The sequence below is a fragment of the Emydura macquarii genome, unplaced genomic scaffold (genome assembly GCF_026122565.2).
Source record: "Emydura macquarii macquarii isolate MOO-44397 ecotype Brisbane River unplaced genomic scaffold, CSIRO-AGI_Emac_v2 contig_3257, whole genome shotgun sequence".
Classification (NCBI taxonomy): domain Eukaryota; kingdom Metazoa; phylum Chordata; order Testudines; family Chelidae; genus Emydura; species Emydura macquarii.
In genome coordinates this window covers 551,563-574,418 of record NW_027133394.1, presented here as the reverse complement: position 1 = coordinate 574,418, position 22,856 = coordinate 551,563, and the positions used below count along the sequence as shown (strand labels likewise).

Sequence of the window (22,856 nt, the reverse complement as noted above, 5' to 3'; positions counted from 1 at the left end):
GAGAAAGAGCTGAGGAGTGGGAGGGATGTATCCAAGATGGGGCCAATGCTGGAGTCACTGTAGGAGTCTCCCCCAGCAGCTCAGAAGCGACAGGGAGAGGGCGAGGCAGAGTGGAAGGGAAGTGTCTGTGATGGGGTGGTTCTGGCACTGGGAGGAATCCAGGCACTTTCCCCAGGAGACCTACAAGTGAAAGGAATCATTACCAATTACCTGGGGAGACATGAACAGTCTGGACCCCCCCAGAGCAACTGTGACATAAACCTATGGGAGAACTCAGGGGCAGCTTTGACTCAGCAGTGTGGGAGACCTCCAGAAATATTTGCAACATGAAAGCTTGATATCCACAAAGAGTCCCATGGCACAAAGGTAGAGGATCTCCAAAGAGAAACCTTGGTTCAGGGGCTCCAGAAGCTCTGAAGTGGACCTGCAAAAGAGAAGTCCAGGAGCTTCCATCTCGATGGTGCATGAAGATCCCAGAACGTCCATCCCCATGTGACATGAAGGTCCAAGAACCCACCCACAACGTGCCTGGGACCAGGGGTCTAGAGGTCCAGGAGTCTTGGATATTCAAGAGTCCTCCACCACAGAGATATGAGTTCCCAGATTAACTAGTCTCCCACTTACCTGGAGATGCCGGAGACCCTTTCCTACAGCTTGAGAGCTGTAACGCGGGGGATGTGAAAGGGATAAGTCTCCTCTGAGCCAGTAGAGCTGGAGGTGGTGAAGAAAAAAAGGGAGAATAAGGGAGAAGTCAATATTATTTCTGTTATCACCTTGCAGCCAAATAAACAGCTGCCAGGCTCTGCTCCAGAGGAGGCAGCATTACTCTGGTGGGTAAAATGATCCCTTTCTTTGTACAGGACTTCAGGAGCCAGTAAAGAGGGGCAGAGGCATTAGATAATTAAGTGAGCTGAGCTTGTATAGGCCAGAGGCAGGCTGCGGTTCAGGATGGTAGTTACCCGTTTGTCCTTAATCTGCCTCTGAATTATGCACTGGAATTCCTGGATCCATCCCGTCTTGTCTCTTAAAGGGGGAATTGACCCCTGGGCAGAAGAGCTGACACAGGCATGCAGCAGCAACTAACTAACCCGTGTGCAATGGTGCATGGACCTCACGCAAGTCCTATGCACAGGGCTGGCGTTCACCCTACGTGTACAGGAGCGAGGGCCTATGGGCTCCATCCCTCAGTGGCACAGGGAAGAAACGCCAGCCATGTTTGAGTAGGAGCTCTCGAGAAGTGTGAGAAGGGCACAGGGGTTGTGTGTTGGGGGGTTAACCCCTTCTGTGGTCCTGGGCCAATACTCCAAATGTCGCTGCACCGGAGAAGAGGAAATAAGCGTCTTGCACTTGTGCACCCTGCCGGCTGCGTCAGGGGCGGTCTCTGCATTCTGCAAACAGGTAAAGTGCTGAGTATGCGCAGGAACTTCTTGGATGCAAGTTCAAGGTTCAGGGAGCAGCCAAAGAGGGACAGGATCCCAGGGATAAGAGATCCATCCAGTACGCCCGTAAGGCACAGGACTGGATCAAAAGCAAGTGAAATGTTATCTGTCTCCCTCTTCTCTTCCTTGACCCCTGGTTGTGGCCTTTCACCTCACTCGCTCCATCCAGCCTATAGGTAAATATCCCTGGGAATCGAGGTGCTGCTGGGCCCCTGCAGGACATCTACATGGAGAGACGCCGGGGGACCTAGGTGGACATGTGCCCAGGGTTCCCCTTCTGGGCCTCTTGATGGGGCATTTTCGGGGATGGCTCCAATAGAGTCTCTCTAAGGATATGTCTAAACAGCATCCAGGAGATGTAATGCCCAGCTCTGATAGACACACACACTGTAGCTGTGATCCAGCCGGCGTATTACAAATAGCGGGGTAGCCACATCAGCATAGGCAGTGGCTCGGACAAGCTGCCCGAGTACACACCTAGCACCACTGATGGGCTTTGGCTAACCCCTGCCCCACGCCTGCCGCTGCGGCCACACTGCTATTTTTAGTCCATCAGCTCAGTCAGAGCTAGTGCCTGCATGTCTCCTCACGCTGGGAATTCCACCTGCCAGCTGCTGTTTGGTTTTCCTCGAGCTGTTTCCCTTTCCTGTGGGTCCCTTGCTGTCACTGCATGGCGAGGAGGGGGGCGGAGCGCAGGCCCCAGCGCGCAGCACCTGCCACTTACATCAGCCGGTTCCTGATGGGGAGGAAGTGCTTGGTGGTTTTGATGGCGAAGATGATGCTGGGGATGAGGAAGAAGGTGCAGCAGCCCAGGCTGAACCAGAAGGCGTTCTGAAATGACACAACAAATGGGTGGGGGGTGAGGGAGAGAGAAACCCCACCCCTGTGCGGGAGCCAGCCCCTCAGTTACTCTAGATAAAGACGGAAGCAGGTTTGTCAGGGAGCCTCTGACCCTTTGTATGGGGGCCAGACTCTGGACCTGATGAAGTCACTGCCCAATGCCATTAGCTCCTGGCCTGTGGGCGCCACCTTACTCCACAGAGGAGCTGCAGGACGCATGCTCCGTGGGGTCGTAACTCCTCCTAACGCAAAGGGATTCGCTGGCTGGTAGTAGGAGGCCTATGACATGTAGTGGAACAGCACCGATACCATCCAGCAGAGGGCAGTGGCCTGCATGCGCTTGCGCTCACACACACACACACACACACATGGTAGCCAATGTGTGACAGCATTCATCGGTTCCTAGGTCCGTCCGTTTCTCTGGAAGGCCCCCTCTCGCTGCCCCTGCTGTCAGATCAGGGCCCTGGGAATTCCTGCCATGCAACGAACCTTTGGGAGCCCTGCTCCCCACCCAGCTTAGGAGGAGAGCACCCTGTGACCCCCCCAGGCCTGGCGGCTTTCATCTGGCACTGGCCTATCTCAGCAAAGGCTGCATCTCCTTTGGGGCGACTTAGACTGGTCAGACAAGATTAAGCAGCCTCATTTATCACCCAGCAAGGAGCTTGAGGGGGACAGGGTCGCAGGAGCCAGGGCAGGGGAGTGGGGTGTGGGCGCTGATGTTGGCAGTAACAGCTGTGGTGGGCAGAGTGTGAGAGCTCCGTGCGCCCAGCGCTCAGCCAGGCCAAGTTGAAGGGGTGGTGAGCTCATAGGCTGGCAGGCGCAGGCACACTGATGGGGACAGAGCCTCGGGGCGAGATTCAGCCCTGATACGGGCTGGTGCCCGCGTCCACTGAGGTCAACTGGAGCTGATCTGGCTTATGCCACGACTGAGACGGTCACAGCAAGGACTGTGCTGGCCCCTGGGCTTCATAGACTTTAAGGTCGGAAGGGCCTATCATCTCATTTCCTGTTCGATTCACATCCTGTTCGATTCACAGTTGGTGGAGGCAGCCTGGCCTCATGGATGGGGCACAGGCTTAGGTGTCAGGAGACCAGGGTGCTCTCCCTCAATCTGTCCGTGACCTTGGGCAACTCACTTTATTGCTCAGTGCCTCAGTTTCCCCTCCCCCTTATCGACTTAGACTGTGAGATCTAGGGGCAGGGACTGTCTTACTATGTATCTGTACAGGCCCTAGCACAGCGGGGCCCTGATTTCATGTGGGGCATCCAGGCACAGCTGCAATACACATGTGCTTGGCTATAAAAGAACGGACCCCCCATCTGTCCCCTTTGCACAGGCTGACAGCGTCCGATGGACAATTAGAAGTGGCTCGCTGAGTCAGCCTGCAGCTGCTGGGAGTGACTCTGCTCCCCCCACGCTCTCGGTGATGGGAGAGGAGACTGGGTGTCGTTCAGTGCCCAGGGATTGGATGGCACTGGAACAGGACAGCCAATGCTGCCTCCATGGTACCTGAGAGCTGCCCACCCAGCCTGGCCAGGAATAGATTCCTCGGGGCAGGGGGGAACGGGAGCTCAGCCCCAGGCATTAGCCCAAGCCCGCTGTCCTTACCCAGGGCTCAGCGATGCGGTCACACAGGATCACCCGACCATTATCCAGCGCTGTGGAGAGTGGCTGGCAGGAAGCCACGTCCTCAGTCAGCTGGAGCAAAAGAGGAGACGGTGAGTTTATCCAGAAAATCCAGGCAATGACCTGGGGTTGACAGTCACAAACCCAGCTGCTCAAACACCCAACCCACTGAGATTTGTCTTCGCAGGCCAGCTCGGAGCCGCCTGGCCCACGCTTGGGGCTGGGTTCTCCACAGAGCGGTGCACAGCGGATGCTGAGATGGACATAGGTGTGACAATGGAAGCTAAGCCCTTGACAGAGCAGTCCTTAGGGGCATTTCTGCAGTGACGAAGCAGGGCTCACTGAGTTTCCCAGCTGGCCCCCACCCCACAAGGACATAGAGATTCCTCCTCCCATGGTGGGAGGTGTTATCTGGGGAAGCAGCGTTGTCTAGTGGAGAGGGCACTGGAGTGGGACTCGGCAGACTAGGGCTCAATTTCCAGCTCTGCCCCTACTTTGCCGGGTGACCTTGGGCAAGTCATTTCATACCCCGTGACTCAGTTTCCCCTGCTGTAATGGAGCTAAAGATACTGGTGTCCTTTGCAAAATACTTTGAGATCTATGGCTAAAAAAGTACTAGAAAAGAGCCAGGGATCTATTTTAAAGGAGGGAAAACTGAGGCACACAGGGAGGCTGTGTCAGAATCAAACCCACATCCCTTTAATCACAAGAACATCCGACATGGTACTTGCATAGCCTCCCAGCTCTGTAGCCCTGGTGGGGGCTTCAAACTAAGAATGCCCATGGGGAGATCATTTTCCTAGCCTGTCACTTTGACCATTACACTTTTTGCATCCCTTCATCGGCTCCCGTTTCTCTGTTGTATCAAACATAAAATTCTTGTCTTCACTTTCCTGGCCCTTTGTGATCTCTCTCCATCCTACCACTTCTCATTCAGTATTGACAGGTCAACTCCCACCTCTGACCGGCCCATAATCTTAGCCTCGCTTGCCCACTTGCTACATTTCAAACAAGCCCCTGTCTTTCTCCCATCCCGCCCCTTATGCTGGGAGGATGGCTCCCTGTACTCCTCCACAAAACTCACTCACTAGCCTCCTTCAAATCCTCCCTCACACTTCTCCTTTGCCTTGACGCCTACAAAAAACTTGACAATGGTGAGTCTGCCGCCGCTGGTGTGTTGAGCTCCCAGCCAATCACGTGGACCAACACTGCCCCATTGTTTCCTTGCACTCGTCTGTCTGTCTGTCTCTGTCTGCTGTTTCTTGCCTTACAGCTGGTCTGCACTGAATTCTTCCACCAACCTAGCTACTGCCTCTCGGGGAGGTGGGTTACCTGCAGCACCTCCCGTCGCTGCAGTAAGTGTCTACACTGACGTGCTACAGCGGCACAGCTGCAGCATTTCAAGTGAAGACGTAGCCTTAGATTCTCAAGTCTTTGGGGCCAGGCCCCTCTCTTTGTTCTGTGTTTGTACAGCGCCTAGCGCAATGGGGTCCCAGTCCATGACTGGGGCTCTGATCCGCAGCAGTAATAAAAATAAATACTAATAATAGCAACGCCTGCTCGGACAGATTCCTCTGCCAATGTTAACACCTACCGTGCGCCTCACCCAGTTCAGGTACTGAGAGAAATACCCCAGTTCTTTCCTTGTGAAGCAGCCGATCTCCTGGAGGAACAGAAGACAGCCTGAAGGACACACAATGGCTTCCAGAGGGCTCGTGAGGAATTCTAGGCCCCGGGGTGTAGCCTTGCCCAGAGCAGGCACCTGCTCACACAGGCTTTGGGTTTGTTTTGGATCTCCAGCTACCCAGGATCACGCTGCCACTCTGGATTGGCAGTCCCAGATGCCCCGCCAGTGTTGGGTTTGTAGGCAGGCCCATAGAGCTGGTTACAGAGTAGGGGGCTCCCGAAGGCCTGGAGGCTGCTATGCAGCCATCTCTGTGGTTTCCTCCAGCTGATTGATACCTCCCGGCTTTGCCATGCTGCAGGAGGTTTGCCCTTGAACGTCCTGTGGGGTTAAGGTCCCTCCCTCACTCACGTGTTTCAGGACCCTCTGCGCCTGCGCAGGCAGCTGGGTCTCGACAAGGGTGATCTCGGCCGTCGTCTGTTTCATGAGGGTCTAAGGGGAGAGGGAGGCGGGAAGGAGAGAGGCACTTTAGATAGCCTAGAAGAGTTGAATGGTGCTAGGAATCAAGGCAGGGGGACGGACAGCTGAGAGGGGGGATTCCAGGAGCAGGGGTTCTAATTAAGGATGGAAGGGCAGGACTATCACATGGCAGTTCACTGATCCTCACACCCGCCATGGGAAGGAGGCACATGTCCCTATCCCCGTGCAACTTGCTCCTTATGGTCCCTACAGGGCAGGGCGTTTCCTGCCTGTAACACCCAGAACCTGGGGCCACCCCTGCGCACACCCTTGGTGTACCATTCCCACTCCCAGGGGACAGACGGTCTGCCCGGTAACCGTACCTGGAGGGATGCTGCCACGGCGGATAGGAACTGCACGCTCTCATTCAGCTTCGCCTGCAAGGCAAAGGGAGGCTCAGACATGGTCCCTCCACTTCAAGGGCGGGGCCGGCAGCCTGGAGCCTGAGTGCGGACCAGACTAGAGCAGCCTTCCCTTCCCAACGCCCACCCAGGGGCCGCAGCCCCGGTCCTGCCCTGGGAGTTCCCTCTTCGTGGCCATTCGCTCTGTGACTCTCAGTTGTGGCAGCCCGGTCGCATCGGCAGGTTTTGCTTGACCTGCCTGTGAAGAACTGGACCAACACTGGCAACTCATTGGGCGCGGCTGGCAGACGGACCCCCGCTCTTTGCTGTCACCAGTTTCACCCCCACCCCTGGCAACAACGTGGGGTCCAGGAACCTTCCTTCCACCTTCCCCCTGGGCCGACTCGTCTGGGATTCACGCCCCTAGGGGTCTGTCATACAGCCCTCAATCCCCCCTTGGTCTCGGGCTCCCAGGGCTCTGTGAAAGCCTTCACTTTCCCCATCCCTTCCAGCACCTAGGTGCTGGCAGAGATCTGTGGCTCACCCCCATGAATGACACAGCCCAACGGACGCCCTGTGCCCTTCCCACGCTGCGTTCCTCTGGGGCTAGGCCTGCGCCATTGAGAGCTGAGGGCGGGCTGCGACCCTAACCCGGCCTGGAGGAGACGGGTCACGTACTCACCACGAGGGCCTCCTGCGTGAGCACGGTGGAGTTCTGGATTTTCCGCAGGGCCTGGGACTCGTTGGCCAGCCGTCCTGCTATCGTGAGGTTGCTCTGCAGGGTAACACCAGCGAGACCAGTCACTGACGGCTTTCCTGGTCAGCTGGGAAGCACGGGAGCCGCTGGGGGGAAGGAAGGCGGCAGCGCTGGGCAGCAGGAGGCTAAGCACATGCATCTTCTGGTCTCCCCTCCTCACCCCTGTGAAGGACACCTCCCTCCTTCCCCTCCAGGTCAACGCTGCACGCACCTGAATTTTTCGGAGGCCCTCCAGATCCGTGGCTAGGTCTTCCAGGCTTGTTCTCACCACAGGGTTCTGCATCTGAAGAAAGGAGCCGGTGCGTTACATCTGCAGCCCCATGTCAGCCAAGGATCCCAGCGTGCCGGGCAAACTTTATGAACACTCACTGAGCACCAGCAATTAGCGTCAGGCCTGGGCATTGCCCCCCGAGCCACAGGCTGGGTCCTGACGTCAGTTAGAGCCCTGCCACCCCACAGGCTTCAACGCTCACGGGTAGCCTGGGCAGAAGGTGGGCCGATGGACACAGGGATCCCTTCACCCACCCTTCCCTCTGCAGCGAGAGGGAGCATTAGTGAAGACAGGACGGGGTTGGAGTGTCTGCAATTGCCACAGTGAGGCTGGCAAGAGAGCAGGCTGGAGAACAGGCAAAAGGACCGGGAGCATATTGACGAGCCTTATCTAGGAGAGGGATGGGGTCAAGGGCAGTGGAAGCAGGACAGGGGGTCTGTGCATGGGGCAGACGCCTCTGTCAGGGCAAGGAGAGGTTGGGAGCTGACCCAGGATCTGCAAGGCGGGAGAGCCAGGCTGGAGGATTCCAGTCAATCTCAATTCCCGGACGCGGCGGGAGGAAGGGCACTGCAGAGGATGCCAATCGAGAGGGCGACCCCCTGCCTGGTGTCTCTGCTCCGGCCTCAGGCAGGAGCCTAGAGCTGCAGCTTTGCCCTGGCATGCCTCACCTCGGCCTGGAAGGCGGGGTAGTCCAGCTGGTCGATCCCGCTCTGCCGGAAGGTCTCCAGGTCCTGTCTCCCCTTGCTGTCGAGGAGGTGGATTTCTTCAAAGTGGACGTTGAAGTTGTCGAGGCGCTTCTGGAAGTCTCTGGTGTACTGAGGGCACGGCAGGACCATGACGGCGAGTCCCAGGGGAGCTGCCCCTGACCCACCGCCCAGGGAAGTCAAAGGGAGCCTTTCCATTAGGCTTTGGGTCGGGCCCTAGCTCCTTAGAGGCTGTGTGACCACCAGCTGCTGTAACTTTACCCCGCTCCAGCCCAGCATGACAAAACCAGTCAGCCCAGCAGAGCTCGAGCCGTGGAATGGGCTCCAAACCAGTCAGCCCAGTAAAGGCAAATCAGATGACCCCAAACCAGTTAGCTCAGTAAAGACCCCATCCCTGTGCTACAAAAGCAGAATAGCCTGATGTTCACGCCTGTATGCTACTTCACCCAGTAGGGATCCCTCCCTGTTAGACACACGCTTCATCTCAGACCCAGATTCCCCCTTCATCCCTGGCGGGCCAGCTGTTCCCTCATGCCGCGGGGAGGACTTATTCAGCGCCCGTCAGAAATTGTGCATGTTGAATCTGAGCAGATAGGGGCCGTTCCGCATGTGAGAGCAATTAGCTTCATGCTATTTTGCGGTGTTGTGGGGAGGGTTGCTGTACAAGGGGGCTTGAACCGGGAACTTTCAGAACCAACGTGCCCAAACTAGGGCTGTAACAGCCTCTCCTGGCCTAGGCAGCTGCCTGTGGAAGCCCAGGTCGAAGGAAGATGGAATAAGGAAGAGGCTCCCCTTACGCTCTATCAGGATGATTGCACCACGTCCGTGCTGGGAGGGAGGAGGTGAAGGAAACCCAGGACTGGATGAAAATGGAGATGGGCAAGAGAGGCCAGGGATTGGGTCCCTTGGAGAAGCCCTTGACTAAATCAACGTAAAGAGTAAATCTCCCTTTAAGTGGGCAGATCTGGGGCTTACAGGGAGCAGGGGACAGTGTGACTGTATGAACATGGCAGTTTAATTCCCTGCCTTGCGGAGGGGCACCCTGGGGCTGGTGAGAGGGAGAGAACAGGCCCCCCAGGGAAGAGCCCCGGCTCACCTTGCTGATGAGGAGGTGATCGTCAAGATTGTAGGGTTCTCTGAGGTGCAGAACATCCCAGAGGCCTGCGCCCTGCTTACAGTTCCTGGAACAGAGACAGGAGAGGGAGCCAGCATGGGGAGAGAGGCGAGAAGAGGCTCCCGCACCACGCTCCACGAGGGGATCTGCCTAAAGCCACCCTGTGCCGTGGCTCCACAAAGCTACTGCTGCATCTTGCTCCTCCCTAGCGCCCTGAGCCCCACCCATAGTTCCACAGAGGTCGGTGGGAGTTGGGACTTTGGAAAATCAGGGGGGCCTGATATGATTTAGGCTCCATGCCAGGCTGGCCTTTGTTTCAAGGAGTTTCCTAAGGAGACCAGTTCGACAGGAAGCAGCAATGAGCCTCAGCGTTCAGGATGAGGGGGAGGATCCCCTGGTCAGCCCCGTAGCATGGTACTCACTGGTACGCAGAGGTTAGGTTAAGGCTCCTCTTCAGGCCGAGTAGCTGGGTGAGGTTCACGGACGGAGGCAGGTTGCCGGGAGTGTCAATAAACTGGGGAGGAGGAGGAGAAATGAGACACGAAGAGGGTCCCTGGGTCGGGGAGAGCAGGATGTGTCGGTGCAGAGAGAGATCCCAGCTGTGCCGTTCCCAACAGCATTTAGGGGCTCGACTTCAGGGAACTGGCTGGAGCAACCTGGGGCTAAAATCACCCTCAGCGCCTAGCAGAGCAAGTCACTGACAGGCTTTGGAGAAGATGGGGTTCAACATCCATACCTTTAGGGATCCCCGCCCCCGACATTCACACCCCAGCACCCGTATCCTGGACATTCCCCCCATACCAGACTTCTCGGGCTGCTTCCACCAACATCTGTACCTGGGCACAGTCCCACAGTGACCTGCCCTGTCCTGGATGTGTCACGGTCTGACCGTGCCCAATCACACAAAACCCCAGCACCTTCTTCTTGTACCTAGACTGGGCTGATCTCGCAGCTGCACCAAAGGGGACCCCTGACCTGCAGTACTAGGGGTTACTGCACCCCACAGCACCCGTACCATGGTCCCCATATGTCCTGTTCCCTATGGAATGTCCCCCAGTGCCACGCCATAGTTCACCTGCTCCCCAGCCCAAGTACCATAGGCTGCTTCCAACACCCTAACCACCGGCTCTTCTCCTACACACGGATCCTGGATGATTTCCTCTTGCTCCGTGGGTGAGTCCCCTGAGGTAGGGGTCATTGGTAATAGCCCCCCAGTAGCCTCTGTCCCCTGGACTGGCCCTCGCAAGTGCTGTCTTGGGTTGCATTGTAAACGGCTGGTGCACAGTACAGCCGTAATGCTACACCCTGGAGTACTCTAACACCACAGCACTACGCTCTGGAGTACCATCCGTGCCTAGCTCAGTCTTAACAGTAGCCCCTGGCCCTCCCTTCCCACAGGGCTCTATGGATGCACGGGGACATCTCATGATCACTGCAGTGTTCGGTGGCACGTTGACAGACCTGGACATGCAGCTTGCTGCAGTCCTGGGGAATCCTCCCCTCTGAGCTTCTCCACTCTGCCGCAAGCCCTGGCTCCCTTTAATCACATCTGCCTCTGTGTGGAAGACTCAGTCCTTGGGCAGCAAAAGGAGCATTGCTAGCCCGTCTGCAGCCAGAGCTGTCCCACCGCTACTCTCTGGGCAGGACAGAGCGCCTCAGCACCTCTCTCCACTGCCTGAATCCCAGCTGGTCAAAGGGGGGAGCAGGGAAGCTGCGGAGACAGTTGGCTCCCAAAGTGAGATCAAGCGTTCACTGTTGCTGGATGAGGTTTAATTAATTCACTGGAATGATCCGTGTGCGCCAACTGTGCCCAGGGGTGAAGTACCGAAAAGGGCCGGCGTGGGCATAATTGGATCATTCTGCACCGTGCAGCGAGCGCGTTATTGGATTACACACAAAACACTGCAGAATAAGGCGAGGTGACAGGACTGGTCATTGCAGAGTTGGGTCACTGCTCGGAGACACTGGGGACCCGGGGCCAAATTCATCTCTGGTGGGGGACCTTTGCTGAACTCAGTGGAATCGCCTTGCCTCTCTGGAGTGATCTACAGAGCGCAACTCCACAGGGAAAGGAGGGGGCATCTGAACATTTCTCTGTGTGCATGCAGCTACGTGTGTCCATGTAGAACAGCGTGCAGCTGGGCAGGTGTGGATGTGACACAATGGGCCAGATTCTCGGCCTGTCCTCCAGATCCTTTCACAATGCATGTGCGAGACACACAGGAAGCCAGTGTAACTGGCGGCTGAGACATTCCTCAGCCTCAGGGGCACATGGGAGGCGGGGGTGAAGGAAAGGGGCTGTGATACTGACTGGACACTGAGCGGGGCAGACGCTGTGTCTTTTCCCATCGTGTCACGTCACACAGAGACATTTCTATAACCCTGCCCGTTCACACACGCCTGCATTGATTGCTGTGCACGCTCACAGGCTGACTGGAGGACAAGCTTGTAGCTCCCGCAGGGTGTGTCCGCACTGCACTCAGACGTGTGTAGACACACCCAAACTTGCTTCCATTAGCTAGCTCAAATAACAGCCGTGAAGCCACGGCCACATGGGCCAGCCGCTCAAGTCCATACCCACAGTCCCGGTTGGGCTCGTACAACCTGCGCTGCCGTGGCTTTGCTGCTGTTGTTATTTAAGCTAGCTAGTTCAAAGCTAGCTTAGATCTGTCTCCATGTGCCGCAGACACACCTCTGACTGGGGTGCAGACACACCCAAACTAATTATTGTGGTGATGGAGAAGAGAATGCAGCGAAAACTTTTCAGTCTAGTAGTCAGGAGCCGGCAGGTTGCTACCTGCCAAGTACAGCCATTCATGTCCTGATTCTTCCTTCTGCACACTTGTGCAAATGATTAAGTCCCACACATGAATCAGATCATGGGCTCATCTTAACCCCAGGGCCCCCCATATCCCAGGGAACGGCTCCAGAATCAGATTGGCTGGCTTTACGGCCCCGGTATGTCAGGACAGTACAGGGGCCTCAGAGGGCAAAGATAAAGAAGGCCAGAGTGCGCATTTGTGATTGTGTTAGAGAGCATGAGTTTGCAAGGATGGAGTGGGCACACTGCAAAGAGTATGTGAGAGAGAGGATAGTGTGTGCGACGTGGCATCTGCAGGTGTATTTGTGCACTGAGCAGGCAGCCGTGAGTACGGTAATGAGCGTGTACCTATGTGGTACGGAGCATGCAGGTGTGTGCGCACTGAGTATGTACTGGTCGATGTGGTGATGAGTGTGTGATACGGTGTGTGTAAGTAATAAAGACAGTGGGTGTGTACAGCAGGACAGAGTGCACAAGTGTGTGTAGATACTTGGCACAGTAATCTGTACAGTAGGTGTAGGGTGATGAGTGTGTGCATGTGGAGTGCGTGTGTGTGTAATCAATACGCTCCGGGCCTGGCAATGAGCGTGCACAATGCACAACGCGTTATGGAATATGCAGGCGTGTATGGCTTGGCAATGCGTGTGGGAGGTGGAATACAGGTGTGTGTCCAGCAGTGTGGAGTGCACACCCGTTTGTAGACAGTGTGTGTGCATACAGTGATCCGCACAGGATTTGCATGGCCATGAGTGTGTGTGCTATTCAGCTTCGTACTGGCTCTCACAGCCTAGGTGCATGGCCCCACCCAAGCCGGTTCTTCTGCCTGTGGAGGTTTATCCTGCCCTTTATCCTGAGCCTGCAGCTTGCCAGGTTCTGCCCACCAAGAAAGCAGGGACCTACCTTGTAAATCTCCTGATTGGCCCAGTTCTTGCACACCAGCGTCTGGACATTTCCCCCAACCAGAAACGTGGCAAAGACCCAGAGAATCAGGAGCCAGGAGAAGAGGAAGCTAAGGCTAACGCCACTGCAAGAGAGAAGGAGGCACGTTACCGGGAGCGCCCTGCTGGACATCCTAGCATGCAGTGACTCTGCAGGAACGAGCAGGGAGGAGAGCACGCTGGGGGCTGCCCCCGGCATCCGCACGCACGTCTCCGCAGCTGCACAGAACCGTCCCGTGACATCGTCTTGCCTACGCTAGAAGGAGCAGACCACAGACACAGTGGGCTGGAAAAGGAGCAAAAACCGAGACACACTGGCTCACGGCATGTCTACGCTGCAGTCAGAGGTGTGACTTGAGGGCACACTCAGGGTGCCAGGTGGGCTTGCACAGCCCATGCTGCCGTGGCTTCACTGCTGTGGGTACGTGAGCTGGCTAGATCAAAGCTGGCGTGGCCCCATCTGTCTCACGAGGCTCCTCAGGCCTGCGGTGTGCCTGTGCTCCGAGGGAACCCAGCTCCCGCATGCTGAGTGGGGAATCACAACGTGAGGATTGTGGGAAGGACTCTCTCTCGTCCACCAAATTCACAGTCCAAACAACAAATTGAGTAAGGCCATCGGTTCCTAGATTGTCAGGCCAGAAGGGACCGTTACGATCATCTTGCTTGGCCTCCTGCATCACCGAGACCAGAGAACGTCACCCAATGATTCTTGCACCAAGCCTGTAACACCTCTTTGAGCGAGGGTAGATCTTTTAGAAAGGTAGCCGGTCTTGGCTGAAAGACAGCAAGGGATGGACAATGCACTACGCCCTGCGACCGTTGTTCCAGAGGGTCCAGTGGTACCACACACCCCAAAGGGGAAATGTTTTAAGTAGCACGGGTCAAAAAAGGACAATTATACTTGGGGGGAAATTTCAGAAGTGTTTCTTTTATTCAAAACGGCTTGTTTTTTTTCATTGAGAAACGGACAGTTTTTACCAACGTTTTTCAATTGCTGGTTTAAACTGGAAATTTTGATCAAAACAAAAATTCTCCACACAAATTTTGGGTCAAAAAGCCATTTCCCAGTGAAAAACATCCAGTGAAAAACTTTCAGCCAGTTCTAATTTTAAGGCTGCACAGACTGATCAAGAAACATGCTATGGTCAAAGGAACCATCCAACGGTAACCTGAGACATGCTATGGTCACGTGAATCACACGCATGTAACACTTTAGGGATGCGTTAGGGACAGATTCACATGAACTGAACACACTTCTCATGAAACATGCTGGGGGCAGGTGAAGAATTCATCGTAAATATCAACCATACTACCTAAAAATGGGCCCAAACCCAGCCATGGCTGGGAACACCCTAAACTTTGGGGGAGATCGGCTCTAGACACACACTTTGCCACCCAGACCTGTCTCTGACATGAATCCCAGCGTGAAAGGAGCCACTGTGTTGTGAAGCACATGCTGCCGATGCATTACAGCGCTACAACAACTTGCTGCTGGTAGCAACCATGCTCGGGTCCCCCTGACTCTCCACTCCCCCAGCCAGGGCAGTAATAGTCACTTACGCCAAAAGGAATTTGGCCCCAGCTTCTCCTCTGCTTTCATAGTCGCTTGGATCCTCCCGCACGGCGAGCCCACAGGCGCCCAAGGACAACCCCAGGAGGTTGCAGACCACAACCAGCAGGACTACGGAGCACAGAAAAATGCCCAAAATCCACCTGGGGAGAGAAGAGGCCGAAAAGGTGGGAAGAAGTCAGGAGCCACAGGGGTGGTTAAAGAACGAGCCGCACACTTTGGGGAAGCAGATTAGAGCAACACGCCTGTTGTTTTACTTCAGATTTCTATCCTGGGCTGGATTTGAATTCATGGTGCCTGGATTTTATGACCGTGACACAGCCTCAGAACCTTACAGGGCAAGAAGCCAAGCGATCAGCTGGAAGGCTTTGAGGAGAGCCCTGAACTTCTCAGTGGGCTATCAGCAGCCAGAGGGCTTCAGTCCAGGAGCAGCTGGTACTGGTACAATACATTCTGGACACTCTTAAAGGAGTGTGACACACTGACAATGTGGGTGCGACTGCCACTACGAGTTGTGGTTCACCAGAGGATAACAGCCTACTACTGCTTCCTGCTAAAAAAGTGGCTCCTTTAGCTCAAATAGTAGAGGTCTGTGCTACGGTGGTGAAGACCACAGATAAGCGGAGGGTGGAGATCAATGGAAGGGATTTAGAGGTTGAACCAGGAAAATTGTTAGCCTGCTTCTGATTTAATTTCCCCAGGTTTCATACGGATGTAACCTGCTTGACTTCACTGGAGTGACACCTGATTCACCCTGGTGTGAGCTCGGAATCAGGTCCATAGACTCAAACACCTGCAGTCACTGCCCCATTACCTGTATCTCTCATAATGTTTCATTTCCTGCAGGTAAGGGTGGCTTCTGTTCTCTGCCGTTAGCAGAGCATCATTCATGGACTGCGTGTAATCGGAGATCGGGAAGTTGTCTGCAATAGACTGGACCTTCTCACTGACCTTATTCACTTCGTCCTTTAGGTCTGCAAGATGAGAGTGGAGATGTAGGAGAGGCTTAGTGGGAGCCCCGCATCTGGCAGGGATGGGTTTTGGCAAATGCTGGTGCTTCTCTCCAAGGGACTGGATCTTTCAGGACCATTCACAAAATACATCCCTTCTCTGGTCTGGATGCACCCTGTCACCCAGCCGGTGCCAGAATCCTAGGTAAATCTGCCCCTTACCAGGTGAAGTAAACACACCCTAACCCTAACCTCTGCCGGAATCTGGACTGCAAAATGACGGGGCTCGGACCCCATCTCATGTTCAGACTTAGCTCTCAGGCTCAGGCGGATCCTAGGAGCCAGGTCCAGAATGCTTGCTGACCTGTCTCAGAGCGATTTGTCTGTGGACATACCCTCCGAGACTCCCATTGCTCAGACTCTATAATGGATAGGACGCTAGCCCGTGTTTCAGGATACATGGGTTCTACTCCCAGCTCTGCAACTGATGTGCTGGATGAGCTTGGGCCAGTCACTTACCCTCCTAGTCTGTCCTCTCTATTTAGACTGTAAGTTCCCACAGGGCAAGGCCTGTCTCCTACTGTAATCGCACCAAGCACAGCGGGTGCCTGTCTCTGTTGTGGCTCTTTGGCTGAGCCTTTCACTTCCCGAAGGTTTAGTGCTTTCAGTATTTCCACTATTCACTCCAATGTTCAGGGATTTATGACCTCAGGATAAAGATTGGCTTGTTTCTTGCAGTTCCATTAACTATAAGCAGGATAATTTCCCAGGCCCAGATGTCAAAGATATTTAGGTCCTAACTTCCATTGAAATCAGTGGGAGTTAGGTGCCTAAATACCTCTGAGGATCTGGGCCACAGGGCCTGGCAGGTGCATGGATTAAAAGAAACAACAAAGGAAGAAAGAACAAAAGTAAAGTCCCCAGAGGCGATCACAGGGTGTGCATATCCTAACAGTCTGCAGCCACGCTGGAACAAAATGGCTTCTGTCTCTGCAGACAGGCTTTGTTCTTAAAAATGTAAAGGGGCAGTTCTCAAGAAGCAAAGGCATTGCGGTTTCATAGCTGACCATTAAAGAGTTTTGCTCACCCTGCACAACCTGGGCCATCTTTGCCACGGCTAGGTCTGGCATCGAGTTGAAGGTGCTGTTGCCCTGGAAGAGCAAAAAGAGATGGTTTCTCCCCCCAGATTGGACCAGCTTTCAGTTTTGCAAACAGGCCCCAGGCCTTGGCAGTCACGTACCTTGTGAATCAAGTCTGGGAAGTTAGCTCTGGGGAGACCAGACAGTGTCTTCAAAACCTGTTCCACCGACGGAACCTGCAGGAACAAACCATCACTCCATGAACAGGGGAGTTCCCCTCGACGCCCTGGTAGAGGGTGTCCCCTCTGAGCCAGCGTACGTGGATGCAGCAGCCTCGAGGGATGCTCAGCACCAAACGAATGGACACAAAGATGGAGAGACCAGTGGCCACAGAGACCCATCCCTCCATCAGACCTGGGAGGAGGAGGCCCTCTCGCTGTGATCCTGCACTCACCCTGCTGAAGTCGGCTCCCAGTTCTAGTCTCTGAGCTCTGCCCAGAGCCCTCGCACAGGACGTGCAGCGAGGACTGTCCAGGAGGGAGACAGCGCTCTCCCGGCGATCTCTCAGCACCAGGCCCAGCTCGCCCTGGTACTGGGTCAGTGTCCGCACGACCTTGTTGATAATCTGTAAATGGTGCAGCGAGTTCTGTAGGTCTTAAAGAAAAAGCCCAATGCTAGTTCTGGCGCTCTGCTCCATCTGTGCCACTACCGCTGTTCCCCCCCAGGCAGGCTCGCCCCCACGCCCTCCTGCCGGGCTGCCACACAAGTAGCTACGCAGGCTGTCATCTCCAGCGCTGGCTAGAGATAGCAAGGCTGGTCACTAGAAGAGGGGAGTGGCAGCTTCAGGATATGGGTGAGAGATGAGATGGGGAGCCAATGTGGGGCAGAGGGAGAGGCAGGCAGAGACGATCTCTGGGCGGTTGGACCCATCCCCATCCTAGTGTGGGCTGAGGAGGTTCCAAGGACTGGCCTGGAGGACTCTAAAGTCAGCTCTAACAGCAACGGAAGACAGTCCCACCCGCAGGAGAAGATCAGCCCCTGCTTTACCTCGTGCTCTGCCCTGCATGGCCGCCAGCGCAGAATACACCCGCTCCTTCAGCTGCGAATGGATGGCGAGGCCAATGCTCCGGCTGACATCTGAAAAGCACCAAACCGCCCGTGGTGAGCTGCTGACGCCGGACTACTCAGAAAGGAGAGCTGGGAACAGGGGTCACGCAGCTGCTCTCCTCTCCCCCACGTACCAAGCCTCCCAGGAAGGGGGGGACTGCTCGGGTCTAGAAGAGGAAAGGCCAACGGCCAGACACTCACTGTTCAGGTCGCCGATTATTTGTTGTCTGGGGACTGCAAACTGCTCCACGATGGACTGCACCCCCTGCCGGAGAGACGCAAAGAAAGGTCTCACTCAGCCCCCTGGAGGCTGCATCAACATGGCCAGCTGGCTTGGGGCAGATCATTGCTTGGGCCCAGAGACCTGGCTGGGCTCCTCTGTCTCTCTGCGTGGGCCAGGGTCCATTGTGCTCCAGCCCCCAGACAGGGGTCCCCCAGGAGAGCGAACAGCCCTTGGATTTGTTCCATTCCACGTAGCCATCCCAGTTTTGCTTCAAAAGAAGTGAATTGTCCTGGACCCCAGCACCCTCCCATTCTCGCCCCGCCCCAGCTCTCCCGAGGGATCGTCCCATTCAGGCCTCGTCCTGCCGCCGTGGACTGCCTGTAACGAGCCGAGTCAGCGGACCATGGCTCAGGACAAGTCGTGGTCCCCATCGTGGTCTGATGAAAGGCTGGTTCCAGGGGGTCTAATCATGAATAACATGCCGTGCCTGGGTCCCCTCGCCAGGCATGGGCAGCCAGCACCCTGGTCACTAGCTCCACTCTCCCAGTCGCGCCCTATCAACATCCTAGTGACGACAAAGGGCTTTGACTGGCATGGACAATGCCTAGTCCTGACCCGCCCAGGGAGGTGAGACGGGTCCCCAAGATCCCTGTCTCTAGCGTCGGCGTTTCCCTAACAATAACCTCTACAGGCCAGCGGCCGTTGCTCCTGCTCTCCATTCACACAGCAACTGCTGAGCGCTTCGCCCCGGGCTCTGTGGCCAGGCGCTGGGCTGGGGATCCATGCTTCCTGTGGATCACGCCCTGTCTTTGCGCTGCTCTCCTAGGCTGCCCTCTGGCCCCGATGCAGGAGCTGGGAGGGTGAGTGAGTGCCGCAGCCGTAACTAGTGCCGGGCAGGCTGCAGCTGCGCAGCGTGCAGAGCAAAGCAGCTAACTGAACCAGTTTGCAGGGCAGAGGAAGGGGTCCCCTTTGTGACCGTGGCAGAGGACAGTGATCTACACTGTCCCCCTGCTAATACGCCCCGCTCACACAGGAAAACCAGCACACCCAGGCACAAGCCCCGCTGCACAGCACCCCCCATTGTACCCCGTTCTGCTCCTCCGCACCACGCAGCGTACCCAACCCCACTGCAAAATACCCCGCCCCACTCAGCAGCAGCCACCTTCTCCAGTGCTCAGGAGCCCCCCCTCCCACTCCACTGTGCAGCACCACCCTGCACCCACCATGGGGCTCAGCGCTCTGCTCAACCTCACTCTTGTGCTTCATCCCATCCCACAAGGTGCCCCATCACCTCTGCACAGCACCCCACTCTCCGTGCAATCAGGACGCTGGTGCAGCTTTGCCCAGCTGCTAGCCCCCTCCTCAGCCTTTCCCCGGCTCCATGCTTTCCCCAGCACATTGCAAAGGCGACAAGTGTCATCTCCAGGCTCAGGGGATGTTCATGCTGATTTCCATGCCCTGGATTCGCGGCTGTCTCGGAGGACGCCTGCCTGTCCACTCGCATAAGTGCAGCAGCCTTTGAGGAGCCCTGCCGCGGGGGTGGCCAGGCAGCTCGCTCAGCCTGCAATGGGGCGTTCCCAGCCAACCAGAGCAGAAAACGCCACCTTTGAGCAAGTGGCTGACACACCATGGCCCTGCGTTGCCCGAGTCTCCTCTTGCACAGCAGCTGACACTTGCTGAAGGAGACCCGGTTCGGAGTAGACACCTGCAGCTTGTGCAGGGATTGCCAAGTGGATTGGATCCTGGGGCAAATCTATCCATCCCCAGACATAGAATCATAAAAGATTAGGGTCCTGGACCCCCTCCCCTCTCACTTCTACCATTGCACCTTATCCCTTACCTGCAGGACCCCCTACCACTGCGTTCGGGGATCTCCTCCCTCAAGCTCTGCAGCGCTGGGGCAGAGTCAATCCTATCCCCAGCCAGAAGGCAGAAGATGCCCATCTTGCCAAAGTGTGGGCCAGCCACAGGCACGAGCAGGGGAGACTTAGGGGCTAAACAGGATTTCACTGCAAGTGGCCAGAGGTGAGTGGGGATGCGACAGCGCCCCCGATGGGCAGCCATTGGCTGCAGGGCGACATGCCCACGTTCCTCTCCCTCTCCAGCACAGTCACAGCCAGAGGTAAAAAGGCATCCCTGTGCGGCCGTCTGTGTATCGCTCCCGGCTCTGTGGGCCGACAGCAAATGGGCCAGGCGGCTCCGGCTTACCTGTGGCATGTTGTCAATGTGCCGCCTCAAAGTGCGTAGCGTGGCTGGCACGGCTCGGACACCGGGCTCCATCTGGTCCTTCACCCATTGGTTGGCAACGAAAGCGCAGATAACGCCGGCCCTGCAGGAGACGGGGCCAGACCGGGTCACCTGTGCTCAGTGCTTCAAAGAGGACTAAATCTCCCATTGTCCCACACCCCCTCCGACATGAGAGGGGCCCGACCCAACCCCACGGGCAGGGAGAACGTTCAAATCCTGCTCTGGGCTTCATGGCTGGCCCAAACCCAGTCCCCAGATCTATCCAAATGACCCAGACCTTGGCCTGGTTCAGATTCTCATCCCGACTCTGGATCTCAACCCTTCTCTGGACAGCTCTGTGATCTCAAGGGTGAGAGAGAGGTGAAGGGGAACAGGAACCCGGGGCCAAGTCAGCGGGGGTGGCCAGGGGTGCCAGGGTGAGAAAAGAGGGATGGATCAGTGGGGCTTGATGCGGGGAGGGCGGGGCTGGTCTTGGAGGGGTTGAAAAATTCAGGATTTCAGGCCACATTTTTCATACACAGCCTCTGATTTGGAATGCCTCCGTTTCTGGGTGCCCCGTGGCCGGCAGTCGCTTCCAGAAGGGGACCAGGAAATGCCCAAAGGAACATTAGTTCACAGGGGCACCCACCCTACATGGAAAGACCAGCCCTGCCCCCCATCATCCTCTCACGGTGCCCCCCCAACTATGGACTAGCTGATTGTCTGCCGTCTCCGCTCCCCTCCATCCATCCTCCACTCCCCGCTCGCCCCCCGACCCCTCCCCGGCCCGGCCCCTCGCTCACAGGAGGATGACGGTGGTGAGGGAGAGGCAGACCATGAGGAGGTTGCGCCGGCAGGCGAGGGAGCGGCGGTAGGCCTTGATGTGCCCCCCGCAGCGCCGGCGGGGCCGGCAGCAGCAGAGGCACAGACCAATCGCCGGCACCATCACGAAGAAGAGCAAAGCCATCGCGGCACAAACGATGTAGCCTGCCTCATAGTGCATCACCTGGAGGAGCAAGCAGGGGCCTCCTCAGAGAGGGCGTGTGTCCCCTTGCCTAGCCCCGCATCCATCCCCACACCCTCCCCTTAGCCCACCCCATCCATCCCCCACCCCATCCACTTTCCCTTTGCCCCAAACCTCCCCTCCCACCCCTCGCCTGTTTCTTCTCCTTGCCCCATCCCTCCCAAGCCCTCCGCCTCACCCTTCTGACCCCACCCCACACACCTCCTCCTACCCCGCATCTCACTCGACTAATCCCCTATGCACTTCACCCGCTCCTCCCCGCCCTGCAGTAACCCAAGGAAATCTTTATGTCCACTCGAGTGGCCTGCAGCGCCATGGGTGGGCTCTAGCAAAATACGGAGGAGGAGCGAGTGAAGCTGGGCCATGCCCCCCCAAGATACGTGTGAACCCCATCACTGCTCACCTGAGAAGTTCTGACGGACGACGGGTCATTCAGGGCCACTCTGAACAGCTCTGTGCAGCAACAAAAAATGACTTGTACAACTTCCAAACCCAGTCGCCTTTCCCCCTCCTCGCCTTCTCCCTGCCACCACCCACCCTTCAGGATGTGCCAAACTCGATCTTCCACCAATGGCAAGAGCTCACTCCGACCCTCCACCTTGCACCCAGTGGGGGGGGCACGGGGACCGGTTTCCCAAAGAACTCAGAGCCAGACGGTCAGTGCTCAAAGGACACCGTCAGAGCCAGAATTTCAGAAGCACTCGATACTAAAGCTGGGTGAGATTTTCGACCACCACTTTTTTTTTTTTTTTTTTGACTGGCGGAAAATGCCAGTTGGGTGACCCCTAAACGTTGTGCCAATTCATGCCAGCTTCAGCAAATTGTTTCAGCCAAAACAAAACATTGCAGACAACTACTGAACGGCTGTGTTTGGAAAGTTCCTTGGTTTTTGGGTCACGGTTCTCAACTGCTTAATAATGCCTGAAATCGAAATGAAACGTTTCGGGTTGAACGAAATGTTGAGCTCGACCCAAAACAAATTTTCTTTTGACTTTCCAACCTGCTGAAAAGTTTTGTTCCTCGGATTTGTTCCTCCCTGGAATTGCCAGCAAGCCAAAAACTCTGTTACTGGCACAGCTTTACTCAGCACACAAAGTGTTTGGGATCCAGGTACCCTCCTCTAAGTGGGCCCTGTGCAGGTCCCTTCCTCTGGCATGGGGGGTTTCCCCAGGTTGCCCCGAAGCTCTCTGGCTCACCTGTGGGGAAGGGGTTCTGCTGGACCACATCCAGGTAGTGCCGGACGATGCCATAGAGCGGATCCAGAGAGCTTGGGACCCGATGCTGGGCGGGGACCCGCTGGTCAGTGCCTATCTCCATGAACTGGTGGATGAGGAGGGGGTTTCCAGGCAGACATTGCTGGGAGCAAACTGGGCCCAGGAGAACCAAGGCTAAGGCCAGAGACATGTGCCGAGGCAATGCTGATCCAGAGCCCCGGTCTCCTCTGGGCTGAGGGGTCTGCATTGGTTCAGAAACAGCCAGTGGGCTCTCCCGGGGAGAGAGACTGGCTAGCAATGGAGATCCAAGGAGACCCAGCCCTTGAGGAAGAGTTCCCTCCCACGGGGGCTGTGCTTTGAAGCCAGCAGCCACTGAGCGTGGAGATCTCCTTAGAGGTGTCCAGACCCGCTCCGTGCTCCCAGCTGCTGCACACAACACAGGGCCCATGGAGAGGCATCCCTGGCTCT

At 56.3% G+C, this 22,856-nt stretch overlaps 1 protein-coding gene across 1 annotated transcript; it reads right to left on the bottom strand.

The window, feature by feature from the left end:
• Window positions 1-647: 647 nt before the first annotated feature.
• PROM2 (prominin 2) lies at window positions 648-22,635 on the bottom strand. Its single transcript, XM_067532307.1, has 23 exons — window positions 22,371-22,635; window positions 21,578-21,627; window positions 20,954-21,156; window positions 20,133-20,253; window positions 17,903-17,966; window positions 17,642-17,731; window positions 17,049-17,248; window positions 16,756-16,830; window positions 16,603-16,666; window positions 15,380-15,539; window positions 14,556-14,708; window positions 12,958-13,081; window positions 9,659-9,750; window positions 9,219-9,303; window positions 8,087-8,233; window positions 7,359-7,430; window positions 7,073-7,165; window positions 6,373-6,426; window positions 5,942-6,022; window positions 5,501-5,569; window positions 3,889-3,978; window positions 2,164-2,270; window positions 648-711 (listed from the first exon to the last, which is right to left on the bottom strand). The coding sequence occupies exons 1-23, from the start codon at window positions 22,633-22,635 to the stop codon at window positions 648-650; spliced, it is 2,523 nt and encodes an 840-aa protein (XP_067388408.1).
• Window positions 22,636-22,856: the final 221 nt, after the last annotated feature.

Excerpts from the sequence above, each read along its gene's own strand:
- PROM2 (XM_067532307.1), bottom strand. The coding sequence starts at position 22,635 with ATGCAGACCCCTCAGCCCAGAGGAGACCGGGGCTCTGGATCAGCATTG. Across the intron at positions 16,831-17,048 it reads TGGGAGCCGACTTCAGCAGG|GTTCCGTCGGTGGAACAGGT; the intron begins GTGAGTGCAGGA and ends TTGTTCCTGCAG. Across the intron at positions 14,709-15,379 it reads AAACATTATGAGAGATACAG|GTGGATTTTGGGCATTTTTC; the intron begins GTAATGGGGCAG and ends TTCTCTCCCCAG.